This window comes from Capricornis sumatraensis, chromosome 8 (assembly GCF_032405125.1).
Source record: "Capricornis sumatraensis isolate serow.1 chromosome 8, serow.2, whole genome shotgun sequence".
Lineage (NCBI taxonomy): Eukaryota > Metazoa > Chordata > Mammalia > Artiodactyla > Bovidae > Capricornis > Capricornis sumatraensis.
The window spans coordinates 78,347,519-78,365,614 of NC_091076.1; the positions used below are offsets into that span (position 1 = coordinate 78,347,519).

The 18,096-nt window shown below is 47.0% G+C and overlaps 1 protein-coding gene across 2 annotated transcripts in view; it reads right to left on the reverse strand.

Moving 5' to 3' along the window:
* The window catches only part of MYH10 (myosin heavy chain 10), a 121,238-nt gene that overhangs the window by 9,458 nt on the left and 93,684 nt on the right, over positions 1-18,096 (reverse strand). For both annotated transcript variants that reach the window (XM_068976678.1, XM_068976677.1), the window contains 17 exons: positions 17,609-17,678; positions 17,360-17,520; positions 16,278-16,386; positions 16,054-16,185; positions 14,945-15,151; positions 12,428-12,565; positions 11,840-11,963; positions 10,511-10,682; positions 9,396-9,608; positions 8,939-9,083; positions 8,239-8,445; positions 7,737-7,841; positions 6,801-6,953; positions 6,183-6,431; positions 5,703-5,915; positions 4,011-4,223; positions 2,596-2,757 (listed from right to left, as the gene is read on the reverse strand). In XM_068976678.1, coding sequence (XP_068832779.1) covers positions 2,596-2,757; positions 4,011-4,223; positions 5,703-5,915; positions 6,183-6,431; positions 6,801-6,953; positions 7,737-7,841; positions 8,239-8,445; positions 8,939-9,083; positions 9,396-9,608; positions 10,511-10,682; positions 11,840-11,963; positions 12,428-12,565; positions 14,945-15,151; positions 16,054-16,185; positions 16,278-16,386; positions 17,360-17,520; positions 17,609-17,678 — 2,773 coding nt within the window. The remainder of the gene's footprint in view (positions 1-2,595; positions 2,758-4,010; positions 4,224-5,702; positions 5,916-6,182; positions 6,432-6,800; positions 6,954-7,736; positions 7,842-8,238; positions 8,446-8,938; positions 9,084-9,395; positions 9,609-10,510; positions 10,683-11,839; positions 11,964-12,427; positions 12,566-14,944; positions 15,152-16,053; positions 16,186-16,277; positions 16,387-17,359; positions 17,521-17,608; positions 17,679-18,096) is intronic.

An 18,096-nucleotide genomic window follows, 5' to 3' on the forward strand; every position in this document is an offset into this window, starting at 1 on the left:
CAGCAAGAGAGACACAGATGTAAAGAACAGACTTTTGGACTCTGTGGAAGAAGGCGAGGGTTGGGTAATTTGAGCGAACAGCATTGAAACGTGTATTATCATATGTGAGACAGATCACCAGTCCAAGTTCAATGCATGAAACAGGGTGCTCAGGGCTGGTGCACTGGGATGACCCTGATGGATGGGATGGGGAGGGAGGGTCTCAGGATGGGGAACACATGTACACCCATGGCTGATTCATGTGAATGTATGGCAAAAAACCACCACAATATTATAAAGTAATTAGCCTCCAGTTAAATTTCAAAAAACTTTAAAAAAAAGAATAAAAACAAACAATAAAATAAAAACACTCAATGAACTTAAGGCAACTTCCCCAACCCTGATAAAGGGAATCAATGAAATGAAAAACTAGTATCATACTTAATGGTCAAAGAGTGAATGCTTTTCCCTACAATCAGCAATGAGACAGGGATGTTTTTGCCCTTGCTATTTCTGTATAACAATGTAATGGATAACATTATACATTGTAATGTATAACAATGTAATGCTAGTCAAAGCATTTAGGCCAAGAAAGGGAAATAAAAGATATCCAGATTGAAAAAGAAGAAATAAAACTTAGCTCAATTTGCTAATGAAAAAGTATAGAAAATCTTAAGGAGTCCATTAAAAAAATGTTACAGCTAGTAAGTTCAGTGAGGCTGCAGCATACAGGATCAATCAATACACTTAGTTCTCCATTCTAGTTGAGCTCCACACCCATGGATTCAACCAATAATGGATCAAAAATATTCAGGGGAAAAACATTCTCAGAAAATTTCAAAAAGCAAAACTTGAATTTGCCACGTGGGCAACCATTACCTTGTATCAGGTTGTTATGAGTAAACTAGAGATGATTTAAAGTATATGAGAAAATATTCACAGGTTTTATGCAAGTAATACACCATTTTATATCAGGGACTTAAGCATCGGTGGATTTTGGTATCCATGGGGGTGGAGGGGTTGGTCCTAGAACCAATCCCTCTCAGACACTGAGGGACAACTGTACAAAAATAATTGAAATTCAATACACTAACTATAAACACTGTAAATAGTAACAGAGCAGCTACACTTAGCATCAAAAGGGTAAAATTTAGCTAACGTATAAGACTTGTATGCCAGAAACTAAAATAAAGCATCATAGAAAAAAATCAAATAGCTAAATGGGCTGACAGCCATGTTCGTGGAAAACTCAATACCTTTGTGAGGATGGTAATACTCTACAAATTGATCTACCGAGTCAACGTAAAATAAGAATCCAAGCTGGCTTAGGGGAGGCGGGGGCAGAAACTGACAAGCTGATCCTAAATGGAACTGCAAGGAGCCCAGAACAGCAGTCATGAAAAAGAGTTGGAGAAGTCATACTTCCCAAGTGCAAAACCTTAAGCCTCGGTAATCAAGACTGTGCGGTCCTGGCAGGACAGACATAGAGATCAAGGAATAGAACTAAGAGTCCAGAAATAGACACAAGTCTGTGGTCAGCTGATTTCTGACAAGAGGGCCAAGATAATTTCAATGGGGAAAATCTTTTTAACAAATGGTGCTGGGACAATTGAATATCCATATCCCAAAGAATGAAATTCGGTTCATATATCAAACTACATAATAAAAATTGAAATGGATTTAGAAAGAGCCAGAAGTATAAAACTCTTCAGTCATGTGTGACTCTGTGACTACATGGACTGCATAAAACTCTTAGGAGAAAACACAAGACTAAATCTTCAGGACCCTGGATTAGGTAGTGGCTTCATAAATAGTAAAAACAGAAGAAACAAAGGAAAAAATAATCTGAACTCCATCAAAACTTGCACTGTAAAACAGTACCAATGAGGGAGTGAATAGATAATCCAGAGAATGGAAGAAGATGCAGAATCACCAAGGCCAAAGGAATGGAAATTTTCTAAAGCTTTTGTCTTTCCCTCCAGAGAAGTGTGTCCCTGTACGAGAGAGCCCATCACATCCTGCCAATACAGCAAGTTACTACAGAAATCACTTTGTCACTGTGACAGTGAAAACCAGCATGCTCTTTGAGTAGCTAAAGCGATGCTGACTGGACAGAAAGGCGCAACTGAAGGAGGAGCAACATGGAGCTGCTCAACGACTGCTTCTGCAGACCACACTGCAGGTGGGCCTGCCATGTCCCCCTAACCGCAGGAGCGGCTCACGGCCCTGGTCAACAAAGTCGACACCACCTACTCTCAGTGGGTGCCTGTGTGTTTAGTTGACCACGAGATGTTATTCAGAGCCCTAAGAGCTTGTCCCTTAGTGAGTGCCCACCAGGCAACTACCTCACTCAATCCAAATGGGGCCAAGCCCACCCGGTAGACACTGGAGCTATACACGTACCATCCTTATGGCCTGTGGCCCCAGCCTACAGCTGAGGATGACAGCGGCCCTGTGCCCTGCAGCAGTGACGTGGCAACACTGAGCCCGCCAGCATGATGGTGGCTGGATGCTGCCCAGAGCCTTCTCTCCAGCATCACGGGCCATGTCGTGCTTAGTGGTCTCAGCAGAGCCTGATGACCCCACCATCACACCCTGATGGCTGGTGGCACTCACCTGGAGTTTGCGGAGCTGCTTGATCACTTCATCCCTTGCTTTGTTAGCTGCCTCGATTTGAGCCTCCAGGTCCTTCAGGTCTATTTCCATTTTCTTCTTCGAGGCAACAGCCAGGGCCCGCTGTTTCCGCTCATCCTCCAGCTCTGCCTCAAGCTCCCGCACCTGACAGGCAGTGTCAGGATACATCGGTCAGACCCGTTATCCGCACACAGAGAACAGCCCCGTGGGGGCTCGACTTACTCAGGGCGGGGGCTCTCTGCCTCCAAGCGATTATTATTATTAGCAACTGAATTTGTACAGAGAGGTCTATAAACATCTCCACCTGGTACAAATCATTTCCACTGACTGACTGACTGTGGCGAGAGTGTGTAAGGAGGCAGAACCCCTGATCTCAAGCTCCTAGTCCGGGTGATGCAATGAGATTGGAAGGCACGAGACAAGCTCCTAGGGAAGCTCCCCCCTTGCCCAGCACAGGGACACCCCAGCCCCAGCAGAGGGGCCCATGTGTCAACCACATGGGCAAACAGCCTGGATGCACTCCCTCCAGCCCCAGTCAGCCCTTCAGATGATGGATCCTCCCTGCTAATAAGCTGCTTCAGAATTCCCAACTCACAGAAACTCATTTAATGTGTGCTGTTTTAAGTCACTAAGCTTGAGCTAATCTGTTATCTAGCAATAAGTGGCTAATAAAATGTTAGTGGACCAAAAATAAGAAAGTGTCCCAGATCCAAGACTTGATACCATGAACTCCAAGGGAATGTTAAAGTGAAAGTCGCTCAGTCATGTCTGAGACTTTTCAACCCCACGGACTATACAGTCCATGGAATTCTCCAGGCCAGAATACTGGAGTGGGCAGCCTTTCCCTTCTCCAGGGGATCTTCCCAACCCAGGGATCAAACCCAGGTCTCCTGCATTGCAGGGGGATTCTTTACCAGCTGAGCTATCAGGGAAGCCCTTGGGAATGTTTCACTTTAAAATTTTAAATTAGAAGTTTAAATGCACTCAGAAAAGTATATAAATTGTTAAGTGCCCAAGCAATGTTTTCAAATAACAAAAATGTAAATATCTAGAGTTTTCCCTTTAAAGAGTGGTTTAAAGAGGACATGCAATCTGACCTTCAGAATATTCTGAATCACCTTGTCAGGTATGTACTGATTCTTCCCTTTACTGACACTTGTAAGACTCCCAGAACTTGAACCTGACTACATGTCCCTGGACGCTCACTGGGTTTTAAGTAGTAATGACAATCTGAGAAATAGGAAATCAAAACCAATTACATTATATTTTAAAGATAAAGTTATATGACCCAATAAATTTCCTCCAGCTACTATTTTCCAACGCAAATATCACTGGCCAAAAACTGGTCTTTGAGCACAAACAAGGGCCCATTCTGGGGGCACACCTCTAAGATCTACCTGTTTAATGAGCAGCCGCTTCTTTTCCTCGTTCTGCTCATCCCTGGTCTGCAAGTCTCTCTCAAACTGGGCCTTCATGGCTTGCATGTTGACCTCTAGGCGAAGCTTGGCGTCTTCTGTAGCCTGGAGCTCATCTTCCAGCTCCTCCAGTTGGGTCCTCATTTCCTCCACCTGCTGCTCTAGGGCCCGTTTGGATTTCTCAAGTTCATGAACCTAGACCACAGGAAGAAGCACAGGTTATGACCCTTGGAGGGACATGCATGGACAGTAGTTTCTATTATATAGCCAACCCCTGCCCAAGGAATCTCCCCACCCTGACCCAGCCGCTGCACCAGTGATCTCAGAGTGCACCATCTGAATGACAGGCCTGACATCATGCACGTGTGCTCTACCACGGATCATGTAGCCGAGAGATCTCTAAAAGCTGATGATCAGTCAAAGAGCATGTTGTCAGGGCAATGGCCTGTTGACTGGCCACTGGCCTGCGGTCTCACAGCACCTCCCTCTTGCTGTGGTGAAGATCATTTGTTTTGAAAATGCACGTGTGCAGATTTTTAAATATGAAGGTGTGTGAGTCCTAGGAAGCAGGGTACAGCGAGAAAGAGGTCTGACCTTTCTTTGGACAGAGATTCCCACCATGCACACATTTACTAAGTTCTCTGTGCCCAGCACTGTGCTGGGTGCTCCCCGTCATGTTCCCTTTGATCTCAGAGACAACATTCAGGCAGGCACGTGCAGGCACTATTATTATGTGTCCCTTTGGAGTTCATGGCCATGTCGGTTCTCCTGAGGACAGAAGATGCCTTAGGACGTGAGGAGGCCTGTGTCTCTTGCTACTTGGCACTTCACAGGCACAGAGGAAATGTTTTTGGAAAGAATGTGTGACTATCGTTTATTCTAGAGAAAACCAATAAGGAACAAGAAGACGGACTCAGTGCTGCAATTTTCTCTTTGCACTTTACTATGTAATCCTGGCCATTTCTATGCTAGGGGGCTCTTGTTCACTGGGCTGTAGAAGATTCAGCAGGAAGGGCAGTCCCACACCCTCATTATATGGCCAGATGGCCCATGTCCCAGGAAAATGAGAGTTTATTTTTAGAGAGGACTGTGTTTTTCAGAGCACATCTGTAGCAGCTTCATGAAATACCTAAGTATCATGTCCACTGGACACAAGAGGAAATGTGGAGAGGCTGAATGGAGCTGGGGGAGAGTCAAACGCTGAACCTGTTCTGATCTCCAGCCCTGGGTCCCCATCGCTCTCCTCAAACCTCCGACACTAAGGGAGGGATACAGGTTGGACAAACATCATGGCGGCATCGGGGAAGGCGTGTGCAGCTCGGGGGTAAGGGGTCCTCCTGGCTCCTCTCCAGGTTCCCCACTCTGTGCAGGAGACAGACCCCACTGCCCTCAATCTGAGGCAACTTCTGATACTTGGTTTTGATAACCACCCATGAAACTCTCCATTCACAAGGCCCCCGCAAGGATGCAGGTTACGGTGGGGAGGGTCCATGAAAACGACACGAATGCCCTGCCTGGCTTTGGTGCAGGTAACCGGGAACAGACAGGAGAAAACCTGACAGCTCATCCCAGGAGACCCTGACCTGATGGGCTGAGACCACCTCATCCACGTCACTCTGGGCTGGCCCTTCCCAGAGCCGCTGCCCCTGTAACGGCCTGGGCCCTGGCACTCACGTTCTTGCCCACGTCGTCCTTGGAGCTCATGAGGTCCTCCATGTCTGCCCGCAGCTGCTTGTTCTGTCGCTCAGCCTCCTCCCTGGCCTCCAGGGCCTCCTCCAGGGCGCGGGCCAGGGACAGGGCTTTGGTCTCCTTCTCTCGGGCCTCTGCCTCCGCCCGGTCGCGCTCTTCTGCGTAGCGGGCAGAGATGTTCTTCTCTTCTGCTAACAGCTACACGGGATGGCGTCAGGAAACAGCAAAGATCAATGTTGGACTTCTCTCATTTGCTGCATATCTGACTTATAGTGGAGAATACCACTAGATCATGGGTGTTCTCCTATTTCCTCCTTTATACTGGACTTTTTCCAGTTTTGCTACAAATACACCTTGTTTTAAATAAGGGATTATTTCAAACCCAAATGATGAAAGTGAGGGCTGTGGCAGGAGGAAACGTGGGGTGCTGGCCTTGGAGCCTGGGGTTGGGAGTGTGGGCCCCACCTGATCAAACTTCTTCTGTTTCTTCTCCAAGTTGGAGACGATCTGGCGCTGGTGGTCCAGGTCTACCAGCAGGTCATCCAGCTCCTGCTGCAGGCGGGTCTTGGTCTTCTCCAGCTTGTCATAGGCCAGGGCCTTCTCCTCCAGGCGCTGGCTCAGCACCTCCACATCCTTGAGGAGCTTCTTCTTGGCTTCTTCCAAACTTTCAATTGTCCCCAGGTCATCATCTACTTTCTTCTTGGTATCTGTCAACTAAAGGAAAAAAGATCAACATTAAAGAACTTACCTGGATTTCACATTTGAGGAAAAAAGGTAAAACTTGTTTTCATTATCTTGTGAGAAGAATAAAACAAATCAATACATTGTGACTCTGAGCCAATGAATCTTAGACCATAAACTTCTTCACTAATCATCTACACACAATGAATGGACTGGAACCTTACATCTCCCAGCATTGTAACAAGCACAGGGTTAGTGTGTGATGAGGTTGAAGAAAACACACTTAAGGGGTTTCACTTAGGACAAGGCCCACTTAACTGTCACAAATGGAGCTGGAACCACCCAGCAGGACAGGGACATGACACACACGTGGAGGCCCACAGTCCCCATGGCCTCACGCACCTGGGCCTGCAGGGCCTGCAGCTGCTTCTCCAGGCTCCTCCTGGCCTCCTCCTCTTCTTCCTGCTGCTCCTGGAGGCTGCTCCTCTCCTCCTCCAGCTGCCGGATCCGACTGCTCAGGTTCAGTTTCTGGCGTGTCTCCTCCTGAAGAAGCTCCTGTTCATTTTGATAGAAGGTCAGTACTCAGGTTACAGTCATTACCCAAACCACCATGTCCTTGTTAAAAAAACGGAGTGTGAGGAATACCTAGTGATGATAATAAGTGATTTTAAAACATATGTGATCATTTAAACAGCACCCTTAATACAAGAGTACTTTAAACTTGTTCACTGGGGAATACCTTGGTGGTCCAGTGGTTAGGACTCTGAGCTTTGTCACTGTCCAGGGCATGGGTTCCATCCCTGGTTGGGGAACTAAGATCCCCAAAACCGAGTGGTGGCCAAAAAACACCACCACAAAATCAATCCTGTTTCCAAGCAATGGCAATACCACCCCCAGGAGCCAGGGCCAGGGCCCTGCAAGCTTCCCTTTCCCACATCCTTCACCACTTCTTGAATCCCTTCCTGCTGCTCTCAGGTCAGTGGAATGGGTCAAAAACCGTAAGAAAACCATCTTATTTAACATGGCTAGCAATGCAAGAGCGTACAACAGGACCGCTGCCTGGTGAACCACACCCAGGCAGCGCCCAAGTGGCTGGCCAGAGCCCCCTGCCAGGCGCCCACACAACCTACAGACAGGGAAACACAGGCTCTAGATATGAGCTCAGAGGAGGGCTCTTGAGCATCAAGGCTTGTGGTACAAAATAGTTTAAAATAAAAGTAAAACAGGAAATCAGAAAGAGGTGATAAGAGGCCAGTTCTGGGATGAGCGTGTTTCACCAGCTCACAGATGACAGAAACAGGAGAATTCTGATGAACACCCTCCCCACCCCTAGAATACCTGTGTGTCTTGGAGCTGAGACTCCAGACCAGCTGCATCCTTAGCAAATTTAATACCCTTCTTCTCTGCTTCTTCTAGAAGAGTTGAGACATTATCCAATTCATTCTGCAAGGAGGAATAAAAGATCAGACTACCTTCAATGGCAGTCAGATAGAAAAGAGTGGTGATTCTGTTATGGAAAAACTGCATCTTTTTGACCAACCCAGTAGTGTCCACAATCACATGAGCAAAGGGACAGCACGTGGAAGACACAGCAGTCTTGGCCACAGAGGGTGGGGAAGGCTCTGGGCTGCCTGCCTGCAGCTCTACCCCTGAGAACTGCCAGCTGAGTCCCAGAGGCAGTCGAGCTAGTCACGTCCTCATCTACCAGACTCATCTGGGGGTGATGTGAGCTTTAAGTGGGAGAACCAACACAAGGAGCTGGGGGCTGCCTGTGTGCCCCTGAATGTCAGTCCCTGCCCAACACTGAGGGTGATGTCTGGGAATGGTTTCTCAGGCCTACCTGTAACTTATTGGCTTTCTCAGCCAGCTCCACCCTGAGTCTGTCTCCCTCTGAGACCTTGGCGTGGAGCTCCTGGACCTGGGCATCCAGCTTCTTCCTCTTGTGCTCAGACTCAGCCTTGACCTGCTGCAGCACCTTTACCTCGCACGCCAGCTCCTTGTTGTCTGTCTCCAGGCCCTGTTTGTTCTTTTCCAGATTTGCTTTGAACTAGGAGAGGGGAGGAAAAAACAGTTCACTAGCAGTTTTATAATGAAGGCCACAGAGGGCACTGCTCTGGTATCTGGAGAACTGTGCTGACACTGAGTGAGCGTGCAGTCCACATCTGTTGAATGAATGAATGAAAACACTTGTTCTGAGTGTGAAGATGTCTGTTGCTGGAACATACCACTCAGGACAGCAGATACAGATATGGGGGGAGACATGGAAGCGTGAACAATGAACAAACGCGACAGACACCCTGTGTGGTGCCTGGGGCAGATCAGAGGTGGGGGGATGGGGGTGGGGGAGGCACCAGGTGAGCAAGGGCAGGACACCAACTGTTGGAGGTTTTGCACTGAGTCAGCAGGTGTCAGTGAGGAGACACTGAGAGGACCAGGCCTGGCGACCAGAGCTGACCCACCCAGCTCAGGGGTGCCTAGCTCTCCCAGGCCAGCAGTGTGCTTTCAGAGCCCAGCCGCTGCCATGCCCCGCGGCCCCCTACCCTCTTGGCCTGCTCCAGCTGCTCCGACAGCTCCTCCAGGGCGGTCGCATGCCTCTGCCTCATGTCCTGGATCTGAGCCTCGTGGCTCTTCGTTTCCTCCTCGAGAGCCTTCTTCAGCTCCGCCACTTCTTGTTCTCGTTTTGTACTACAGACATTAAATTAACTCAGAGTTAGTCGAATGATTATTATCACAGTTCTGCTTTTGTCCGAAATATGAGTGGGTTCCTCTGGCTATCTCACATGACGTTTTCCAGCAGGCTGGCATGTCCATCACTGTGAGCAGCTTCTCTAGCAATGGGGCTTTCTGGTCACCCCTCCCCATGCGCCCTGTGTCGTCCACCCGCACGCCTGTGCTCCTACCACAGGCTGGATGGAGGTGTGGTTACTGCTGCACCTGCTGTTGTCTCCAGGAGGGAGAGAGGCTGCTGGACGGAAGACATGCCCGGCCCCCGCTCACCGTAGTTCCTGCTGGGCCGCCGTGGTGTCCAGCGTGTCCTCCAGCTCTGTCTTGAGTGCCTCCAGCTCCTCACTCAAGTCCCTCTTCTGCTTCTCTGCTTTGTTCCGCGAAGCCTTCTCAGATTCAAAGTCCTCCTGCAGCTCGGCGATCTGGGCCTGCAGCTCTCGCACGACTTTGAGCGCATTGTTCTTGTGCAGCGTCTCGTCGTCACCCCTGCGCAGGACACCCGGGCACGGGAGGCACTCAGAGCCGGCGCCCGGGGACTCCTCCCATAGGGGCCCCATCACACAGCCCTCCACCCTCAGTCACGGCTCGGGCAGGGGTGGCTGCACCCAGGAGCGGCTCAAGGGCCCAGAGCTGCTAATGGGATGGGGCTTAGGCCCTGTCCAAAGGGCTCATGGGCATGAAAAGGTAGGACCTTTTCACTTTAATGATTATAGTATTTAAAAATTTCCTCAAGCAAACTGTTCCTCTAATTACGCAGAGCCACCACCTTCATTCCCTCCACCCTATGCTTCTAGTTCCTCTGGTGCACCTTTCTGCTCACGTGCGGGGCTCAGTGTAGGTGGAGTTCTGACTGGGGGAGGTGGGACGCTGATGCATTACGGGGTTGGAGAACTGTAGTTCTGGGTTCTAAGCAGTCACCTGCTAAGGGGCCAGAGACCAACAGCAATTGCAGAGAAGAATTTCTAAGATTTTCCTGATCATAATAAAGTATAAACAGTCAAATATTAATAGTTATCTTGATAAGGAAATGAAATATCAGGTGTAACTATATGACTTCCATTCTATAACTGAATGGTTAAGGACTGAACAGCAAACTGTACTAGACGCAGGAGGGAAGGATTTAATTCCTGAAAAGTGATTTCCTCGAAACTTGTAAAACATATGGTTTTTACAAGTTATAATGTACAGAAACCAGAATATTTGATATGGTTAAAACCATTTGATCTGGTGTGGATTTCCAAGGATTTCATGATACAACTCATGATTTTTGAATATAAATACCAAGAAAGGCTGATGAGCTTTTCTGGCTGCCTTGACACAAAGGCTCCCAAGTTCCCCAGGTCCTTATGTCACCCTAACAACCTGGAAGCCACGTGTCTAGGGCACACCTGGCCAGGGCGCCCTGCAGCTCCTCCTCTTTCTTGGCCACCTGGATCTTAAGCTCGTCGATCTGCGCCTGGAGCTCGGCGATCTGGTCTTGCAGGTCTGTGGTCTCCCCGTCCAGTTTCCTTTTGGCTTTCTCCAGCTCCTGGCGTGTCTTCTCCTCCTTCTTTAAGCGCTCTTAGGGCAAGATACAAGAAGCTCTTCAACACAGTGAACATCACTCCATAGGGACACATTCAAAACATAGACTGGTTAAAGTCGAAAACAAGTCACTGTATTCTAAAGCCTGTTGCTGCCTTAGTATCATCTGCGGGTAAGAATGGTTTATGGGAAGAATCTCATGCTGAGAATGAGGACAACAAAATCCCAAATATTTTCTAGAAACCACTTATTTCCTCCGCTTATGAAAGATCTGGGGACAGCAGGGTGATTGGAGCTACACTCTTCCTCCCTCAGACACTTGTGGGCAGCTGCTGGTCAAAGGGAGGGTTTCTGTGCTCCTTCTAACTTAACTTCCACCCTGATGTTTCTTTTGCAGAAGGCAATGATTCAGATTTTGCAAAAAATTATAGCATTTCCTGACATGACTTGGGCCATCAGAGCGAGACACTGCCAATCTCCACATACTCTCCTGTCTCTGCCCATTTCTGTGTCAGCAGTTGTCCCTTTGTGAAGTGAGAACCAGGCACCTTAACACAGCGTTTAAACACATACAAGTTCAACAGCCTGCATGGCTCCAACTTGACTTAGGTCCCAGCTGTGTCCACCAAAGGGCAGTGTGTGTTACCACAGAAACTGACTTTAAAAAGTGCAAGTTTAAAGATGATTTAGTGCCTTTCCATCATAAGTATTAGTATTTCGTGACTAGGCAGATGACAATCCCATGTAAGAGGTCTAGTCTAGTAAACCCTAACTGATGAGCAGTCCTCATGTACATTTACTGTTATGGCATGTTCTGCTATAAGTTATCTGGGCTTCCCTGATAGCTCAGTTGGTGAAGAATCCATCTGCAATGCAGGAGACCCGAGTTTGATTCCTGTGTCGGGAAAATGGAGAAGGGATAGGCTACCCGCTCTCATATTCTTGGGCTTCCCTGGTGGCTCCACTGGTAAAGAATCCATCCACAATGAGGGAGACCTGGGTTGGGAAGATCCCCGGGAGAAGGGAAAGGCTGCCCACTCCAGTATTCTGGCCTGGAGAATTCCATGGACAGTACAGTCCATGGGGTTGCAGAGTCAGACACCACTGAGCAACTTTCACTTCACTGATGTAAGTAAAATCCTAAAGACTAACATGTCGTAGTCCTACAATTTCTCTAACCCCCAAACACTAACCTTCTAAATCCGAGATCATCACTTCTTGCTTATTCCTGATTTTAGCCAAGTTTTTTGCCTTTTCTTCCTCTTCAGCCAGCTGAGAGGAACACTCTGCAATGCGATCTTCCATGAGTTTCTTTTCCTGAACAAGAAAAACAGCTTCAGAAAAGGCATTTGAAATGACAGCTGGATTTGACTGTTACTTAGGAAACAAGTATTAATAATATGGCACTATCTCCCCCAGCAGACTGTATATTCCAAAAAAGGGCAGAAAAGGACGGACCACTTCTTGTGGGACAACCCCCGGGGCTCGGCCTGCATAGCCCCACAGCCAGTGCTCGATCAGTGACCATACAGAGGGGATCAAGGTGAGGGATCCACGTGCAGGTTAAACCATCTCAGAGATTATGAGGCTGTCTGGTCAATTTAGAAAGTGAAATAGTTTCTGCCTTCAGACATCTATAGTCTGTGTAGTACAGACTATAAATCCAGAGAGACTTAAGAGAGAAAAGTGAGTAAATGAAATCCCAAGAATTTCCTGAGAGCGTTGACATTAAGTATTTTCCATATTCTCAGATCAGCTCTTCAATGGAAATACTCCCTTACTTTGATAAACTTGGAGTTCTGGTCCTCCAGAAGCAGAATCTCTTCTTCCATCTTCTTGATCTTGGCCTCCGCTGTCACCTTCTCCAGCTGCAATTTCTGGCGAGCCCCCTCCTCCTCATCTAGCTGCTCCTCCAGGTCCTGGTAAAGAAGCCATGTGGTCAGTCTCCCTGCTTCCTCCACGAGACTCCGTACACACCAACCATCATGGAGTTCAGGTCACAACAAAATACCAAGTTTTGATTTTCAAAATAGCAGGGATATTTTTTTAAATGTAAAATGTAATTATGTGAAACAGACACTTGTATCCACTATAGGTTAAGTACAAAGTGGATCAATCCTGCTAGAAGCCAGTATGGGAAAAACAGCTGCTCTGAAAAAGAGCATTTCTTTTAAAAGGCAATTTCAGGAAAAGTCATATGTGTCTTTTTTAAAAACCTGTAGCAAAGTGTTATCATATTGAGGTGTTATGAACATACTTAAAGCCTTCATAATTAAAAGTGGGTATATTTGTAAAATGGAGTAACATATAGCAATTACAACTCATATTTTAGAACAGTTAACACAGGGAAATATGAATAATGTAGTAAAACTATATCAAACACATACTACCTCATTGATCAGAGATGTATTTATATGTATTTGGGTACCCAAACGTTACCAACCCGAGTGTTTCACTCATATCCATTTACATAACAAATCATCGGCCACAAATGTTAGTTTATGCAAAAATCACTGTCAATAATGTGTTGATTTATTCTATTACGTATGTCTGGCCGATAGAGCAGAGAAAGAGAACTCAGAAACAACAGCAGAAAGTACAGGTCGTTGAGGAAGGGCTGTCTCAGGTCACGCCAGGTTCACCGCGTGAACGCATCACCAGACTGGGTGGGATTCCAGCAGGTACGCACAGTTTTACTGCAATGGCTTCTCTTTATTCCATACTTTGCCTGAGTGTAGCTAATAAACACATGTATCAGAATAGGACTCGACATAATTGCTCAAGTTTATCACGACTGGGTTTGGAATGAAACCTTCGCACTAGATTAACGACTGTGGAAAACTGCAAGCACACAGTAAGCTGACAGTACCGCGGTGAACTCGACACAGACGCTCAGCCCAAGCGGAGTAAAGTAACACCACTGAACTGAGCACACTTGCGACGAAGAGCAGATGGAAACTGTCGATAATACCAGCAGAATGCACCACTGCTGGTGAATATTACTCTAGGGCTTCTGCATAGTCCCTTATAAAATCATACATAAAGTTTGCAGGTTATGTAGAAATACTTTTAGTTAGAGCTTATTGTATATATTCTTTTACAACTCTGTTATTAATACCTGTAAAAATAAACATCTTTTTAATTTAAAATGGTATATTAGCATAGTTTAAGAATCCCCCATTGTTAGACAATAAGTAGGCTTCCATTGATTTGTGGTTAGAATAAAGTCCTAGAACTAGAAATGCTGGATTAATGTGTACTGTTTACAGTTTTTGTGTTACTCTGCCAAACTACTAGAGGATGCTTGAAAGCTGTCCGTGTTGAAGAGTGGAGAGAGTCTGGATAAATTACCATTCTGGGTATTTGTCAAGGAAACAATATGGTCTCTTTCATGGCTTTGAGAAATGTCTGAATTGTTTGTGCTTTGCAAAGATAACCTATGTGATGGGAAAATTAAGGCAGAGAGTTAGAAGAAAGCAAGTCTGGCCCTAGACCCATGAAAAGTGGTGTTAGATATAGAAACACTGATGCTCAAGGCCATACTGGATAAGCTGGGGTGAGGTTCAAGGAGAAAAAGCAGTGGGTGAGCTGCAGGGTGCAGGCACAGTTACTGCTGTCTCTATCAGTCGTCTGGGTATTCAGTCAGAGAGAGAGCTGTGCTTCATGTGAGGGCAGCTCGATCTCCGTAAGGAAGTAGCTGCCAGGGACTTCCCTGATGGTCCACTGGCTAAGACTCCACACTCCCAATTCAGGGGGCCTGGGTTCAATCCCTGCTCAGGGAACCAGATCCTGTATGCCACAACTAAGACCTAGCACAGCCAAATAAATAAATAAAGCAGTTACCAGAAAGGGTGGCTCTGTGGCTTATTCTGATTCCTGGCCACCTCCTGCATCAGCACTGAGCATTTCTTAGGACCAAACCACCTCGCAGGTGCCTCACTAATGACTGGAGTGAGCAGTGGAATTAATTGTATTAATGGTAATACAAAGGACAAGGACAACCTCAGCCCCCACAAACCCTGGGATGTTTCTCCTCTGAATCACTCTGCATCCTGTAAGGTGTTAAGAACATAAGGGGAAAAAAAGAAAGAGTCCCATTCAAAAGAACAAATCTGTGTTTGAAGGAACCCAGTACATGTGTGGTTCGAATGTTGGTCATCTTTTAAGGGTGGGGACTTATCACTTAGGCTCCTCTTGCTCCTCAGTGGACACGAGAATCCAAACCCACAAAATCTATTCACTCAACAGATACACTTGGAAAACCCAGACTGGAATCCTATGAGACCGGCCACCGGTACCTGAATGTGTGCTTGCATTTTCTTCTTTTCATTTTGGAGGATTTGGTTTCTTTCTTCTTCTTCTTCTACCCTAGACTCCAAGTCGTGGAGAATCTCTTCTAATTCCTGCTTCTTAGCAGCAAGTCTGGCCCTCATCTCCTCTGCTTCAGCAAAGAGCTCAGTCTCTGCCTGCAGCTGCTCTGCCAGGATATTCTTCTCCTCCAGCAGCTGCAATCACAACAAAGTGCCCACTGCTGTGACTGGCTGGTTAGCACAAGGGACGGTCACTGGAAGGATTGCAGTGGGCAGGGCACGTCCCCAAAGAAACCCAGGGTTCAACATATATAGTATCACGGACAACACTTTCAAAATATGTCTTCAGTGCAAGCAAAATAACCTGAATGAAAACATTATGGGTTGTTTTTGTTGTCTCAAGTTATCCTGAATAATACACATTAAATTCATGCTATTTTAAGAACTCCTGTTCTTACTATTAAGGTAATTCACAAAAGGGCCAAGGAATTGGAGGGAAATACTGTCAATGCTATCAAGTTAGCACAAAGACAGTGACTATATATATACACACACATATATACACATACACACATACATATATATTCTGGCCTCTATTATTAGTTTTTGCCCCTGAACACATCAGTCCTGTCATTTCAACCACAAACACTTCCCAAGTCTCTGCTCTGTCCATGAAGCACAGTTCCTAAGAACAGGATGTGGACTCACGACCACTGTGGCTGGAGAAGAGGCAGGTGGGGGCCTTGAACAATCTCATCCTTTTACTTTTTTCTGTTTCCCTCGTGAGCCACAGAAGGTGACAATACCAGGAGGAGTCTCACAGGTGTTAAACACACACCTGAGAGCAAGTGTGATCACCTGTGTGTCAAAGAGTGACTGAGGCAAACGTGCAGGAGGTCAAGCTGATCCCTATGTATAGAAATCCCAATGCCTGGCCTAGGGCATCTGCTCCCTCTAGGTTCAAACGGCTATGCTTTGGAAAGGAGTGGAAAATACACATAAAGTAAGACGCTGTTTACTGATAATTCGCTGGGCGGTTCCTACCAGCAGGAACGAGCATCTTCACGCAGGGCCATGTGGGAGCTGGCGAGCCGTACCTGTTGGTGCTTCCTCTCCATCTCCTCCAGCTCCCCTTCCACCTTTGTCTGCTTCTCTTTCACCTTCAGCAGCTCTTCATCTTTGGCCTGGAGCTCCTCCTCTTGGCGAGTGACTTGTAGGAGTGGTTTTACCTAGGACAACAATGCACACCCAATGCTGCATCCCCGCTACCCCCCGGGGCTCCCCCTGGCCCCGCCTGCTGTCCGGGGAGCCAGGCGCCCACCTTGGTGAAGACGCGCCACCACTGCCAGTGCCGCAGCTTCAGGTACGCAGCACAGTTGCGCTGCAGCACCTTCAGGGCACTCAGCTGCTGCTGCTTCTTGGCGAAGGCCCTGAAGAAGAGGAGGGAAAACTGGTTCAAGAAACCCTGTTTGTGTTTCTGTCCTGCTGATTAACAACGACATTCACCTCTCCCAGCTCTGGAGGCTGAAGGCCAAGCCGTGGTCCCGGCAGATTCCCTGTGTGAGGACCCACTTCCTTAACGACAGCTGTCTTCTCACTGTCACCTCACATGGTGGAAGGACAAGGAAGCTCTCTGGGGTCTCACTCACAAGGGCACTAATCCCATTCATGAGGGCCCTACCTTCATGCGCGAATCAGCCCTAAGCCCCTGCCTACCTCCAAAACACTATCCCTCTGGGGATTAGATTCCAACCTAGGAATTTGAGGCACATATCCAGTCTATGGCAAATAAGAGAGAACTGTGTTAGACAGCTGTTGTCATGGAGACTTACTAGAGGCAAACGATCCAGGAGGGCTGGGCTGGTGGTCAGGGATATGATCACATCCCTGCTGGATCACTGGCCTGCTCAGCTGACCTCGGCATGTATCACAGGACCTGGCACTTGGTTCACAGATGCGGTCCAAACACCCCCTGCCAACTACCTCCATACACGTGTGTGTCCGTGCCGGTCGGAACAAGGCTCTACTCCCCCTTCCCTGTGCCGTGCTCATCACTCCTCTGTTACTCTTTTCTTTCTGTATCTGTCACGGGAGAAACATTCCTTTCTCGAAGGTACTCTTTCTCTTCCCTCCTGGAGGTCATCACGTTGATGCCTCTCATTCACAGGCAAAGGCTCTGAGAAGCCTTTGTGGAGGACCTGGACTGAGCAGGACCCGACCCTGCACTGTCTTCCTCAGCCCATTGTTTATGTCCTTATTTAGAATGTGTTATCTGCTTACTTGCCTCTCAGACCCAGAGGACAGGGACCTCACGTCTCACATGCCTTTGTATTATTTCTAGCACAAAACACATCTCAGCACAAGCACACACTTCAAGCATTTAGTTCATGATTTTCTACTCACTTTCTGGCTAAATAACCCCTGCAAACAGCCTGGAAGAAGATAATGATGTCGGTAATTTTTAAATCTCGTTCTTCCTCTAAGTGTGCCAAGACTCCAGCTCTGAAAAATATCTTGCTCTGTCCAATTCTGTACAAGTTTGGGTCCAATTCTAAAGCCCGGATCTAAAAGAGAAAGTGTCTGCTTATTATTTTTGCTACAGGAAAGATTATATCAACAGTCCTCGAACCAGAAAAATCCAGGAGAGCTCACCATTCGTTCACAAGCCTGTTTGCCATCCATGAAACCCTTAGGGATAGCATTTGGAGTGAGGATCTCGTATCTGTAAGAAAAGCAGCCATAAAGCCTTTTGTCAAAATCTGTGGAAATGTTCACCTACTAATGATGAGTTCTGCTTTCTCTAAGAGGCAATAATATGATGGGCAATTATGTAAAATTAAGAATAAAGAAATGACCAGCTGATGATTGGAGGTTTTCTGCAGATCTAGTTTCTATTTCTTTAAAGAAGTGGCAAAGTGAAAATGCAGTGAATTCCCCGGTCAGAGACCATATTTAAGTAGTTGTGACAGAGAAGAATAAAAAACACGGTGATGAAAAAACCTTTTGTTTTTGTTTTTCATTTCCTATAAAATATCCACATCCTTAAGATGCAAGGAGAATCTGACTCTTTGCATGTTCAGTCACTGTCAGCTTGTAGCCACTTACCAGATAACAAAAAAGGCTATGAGAGCAACATTCAG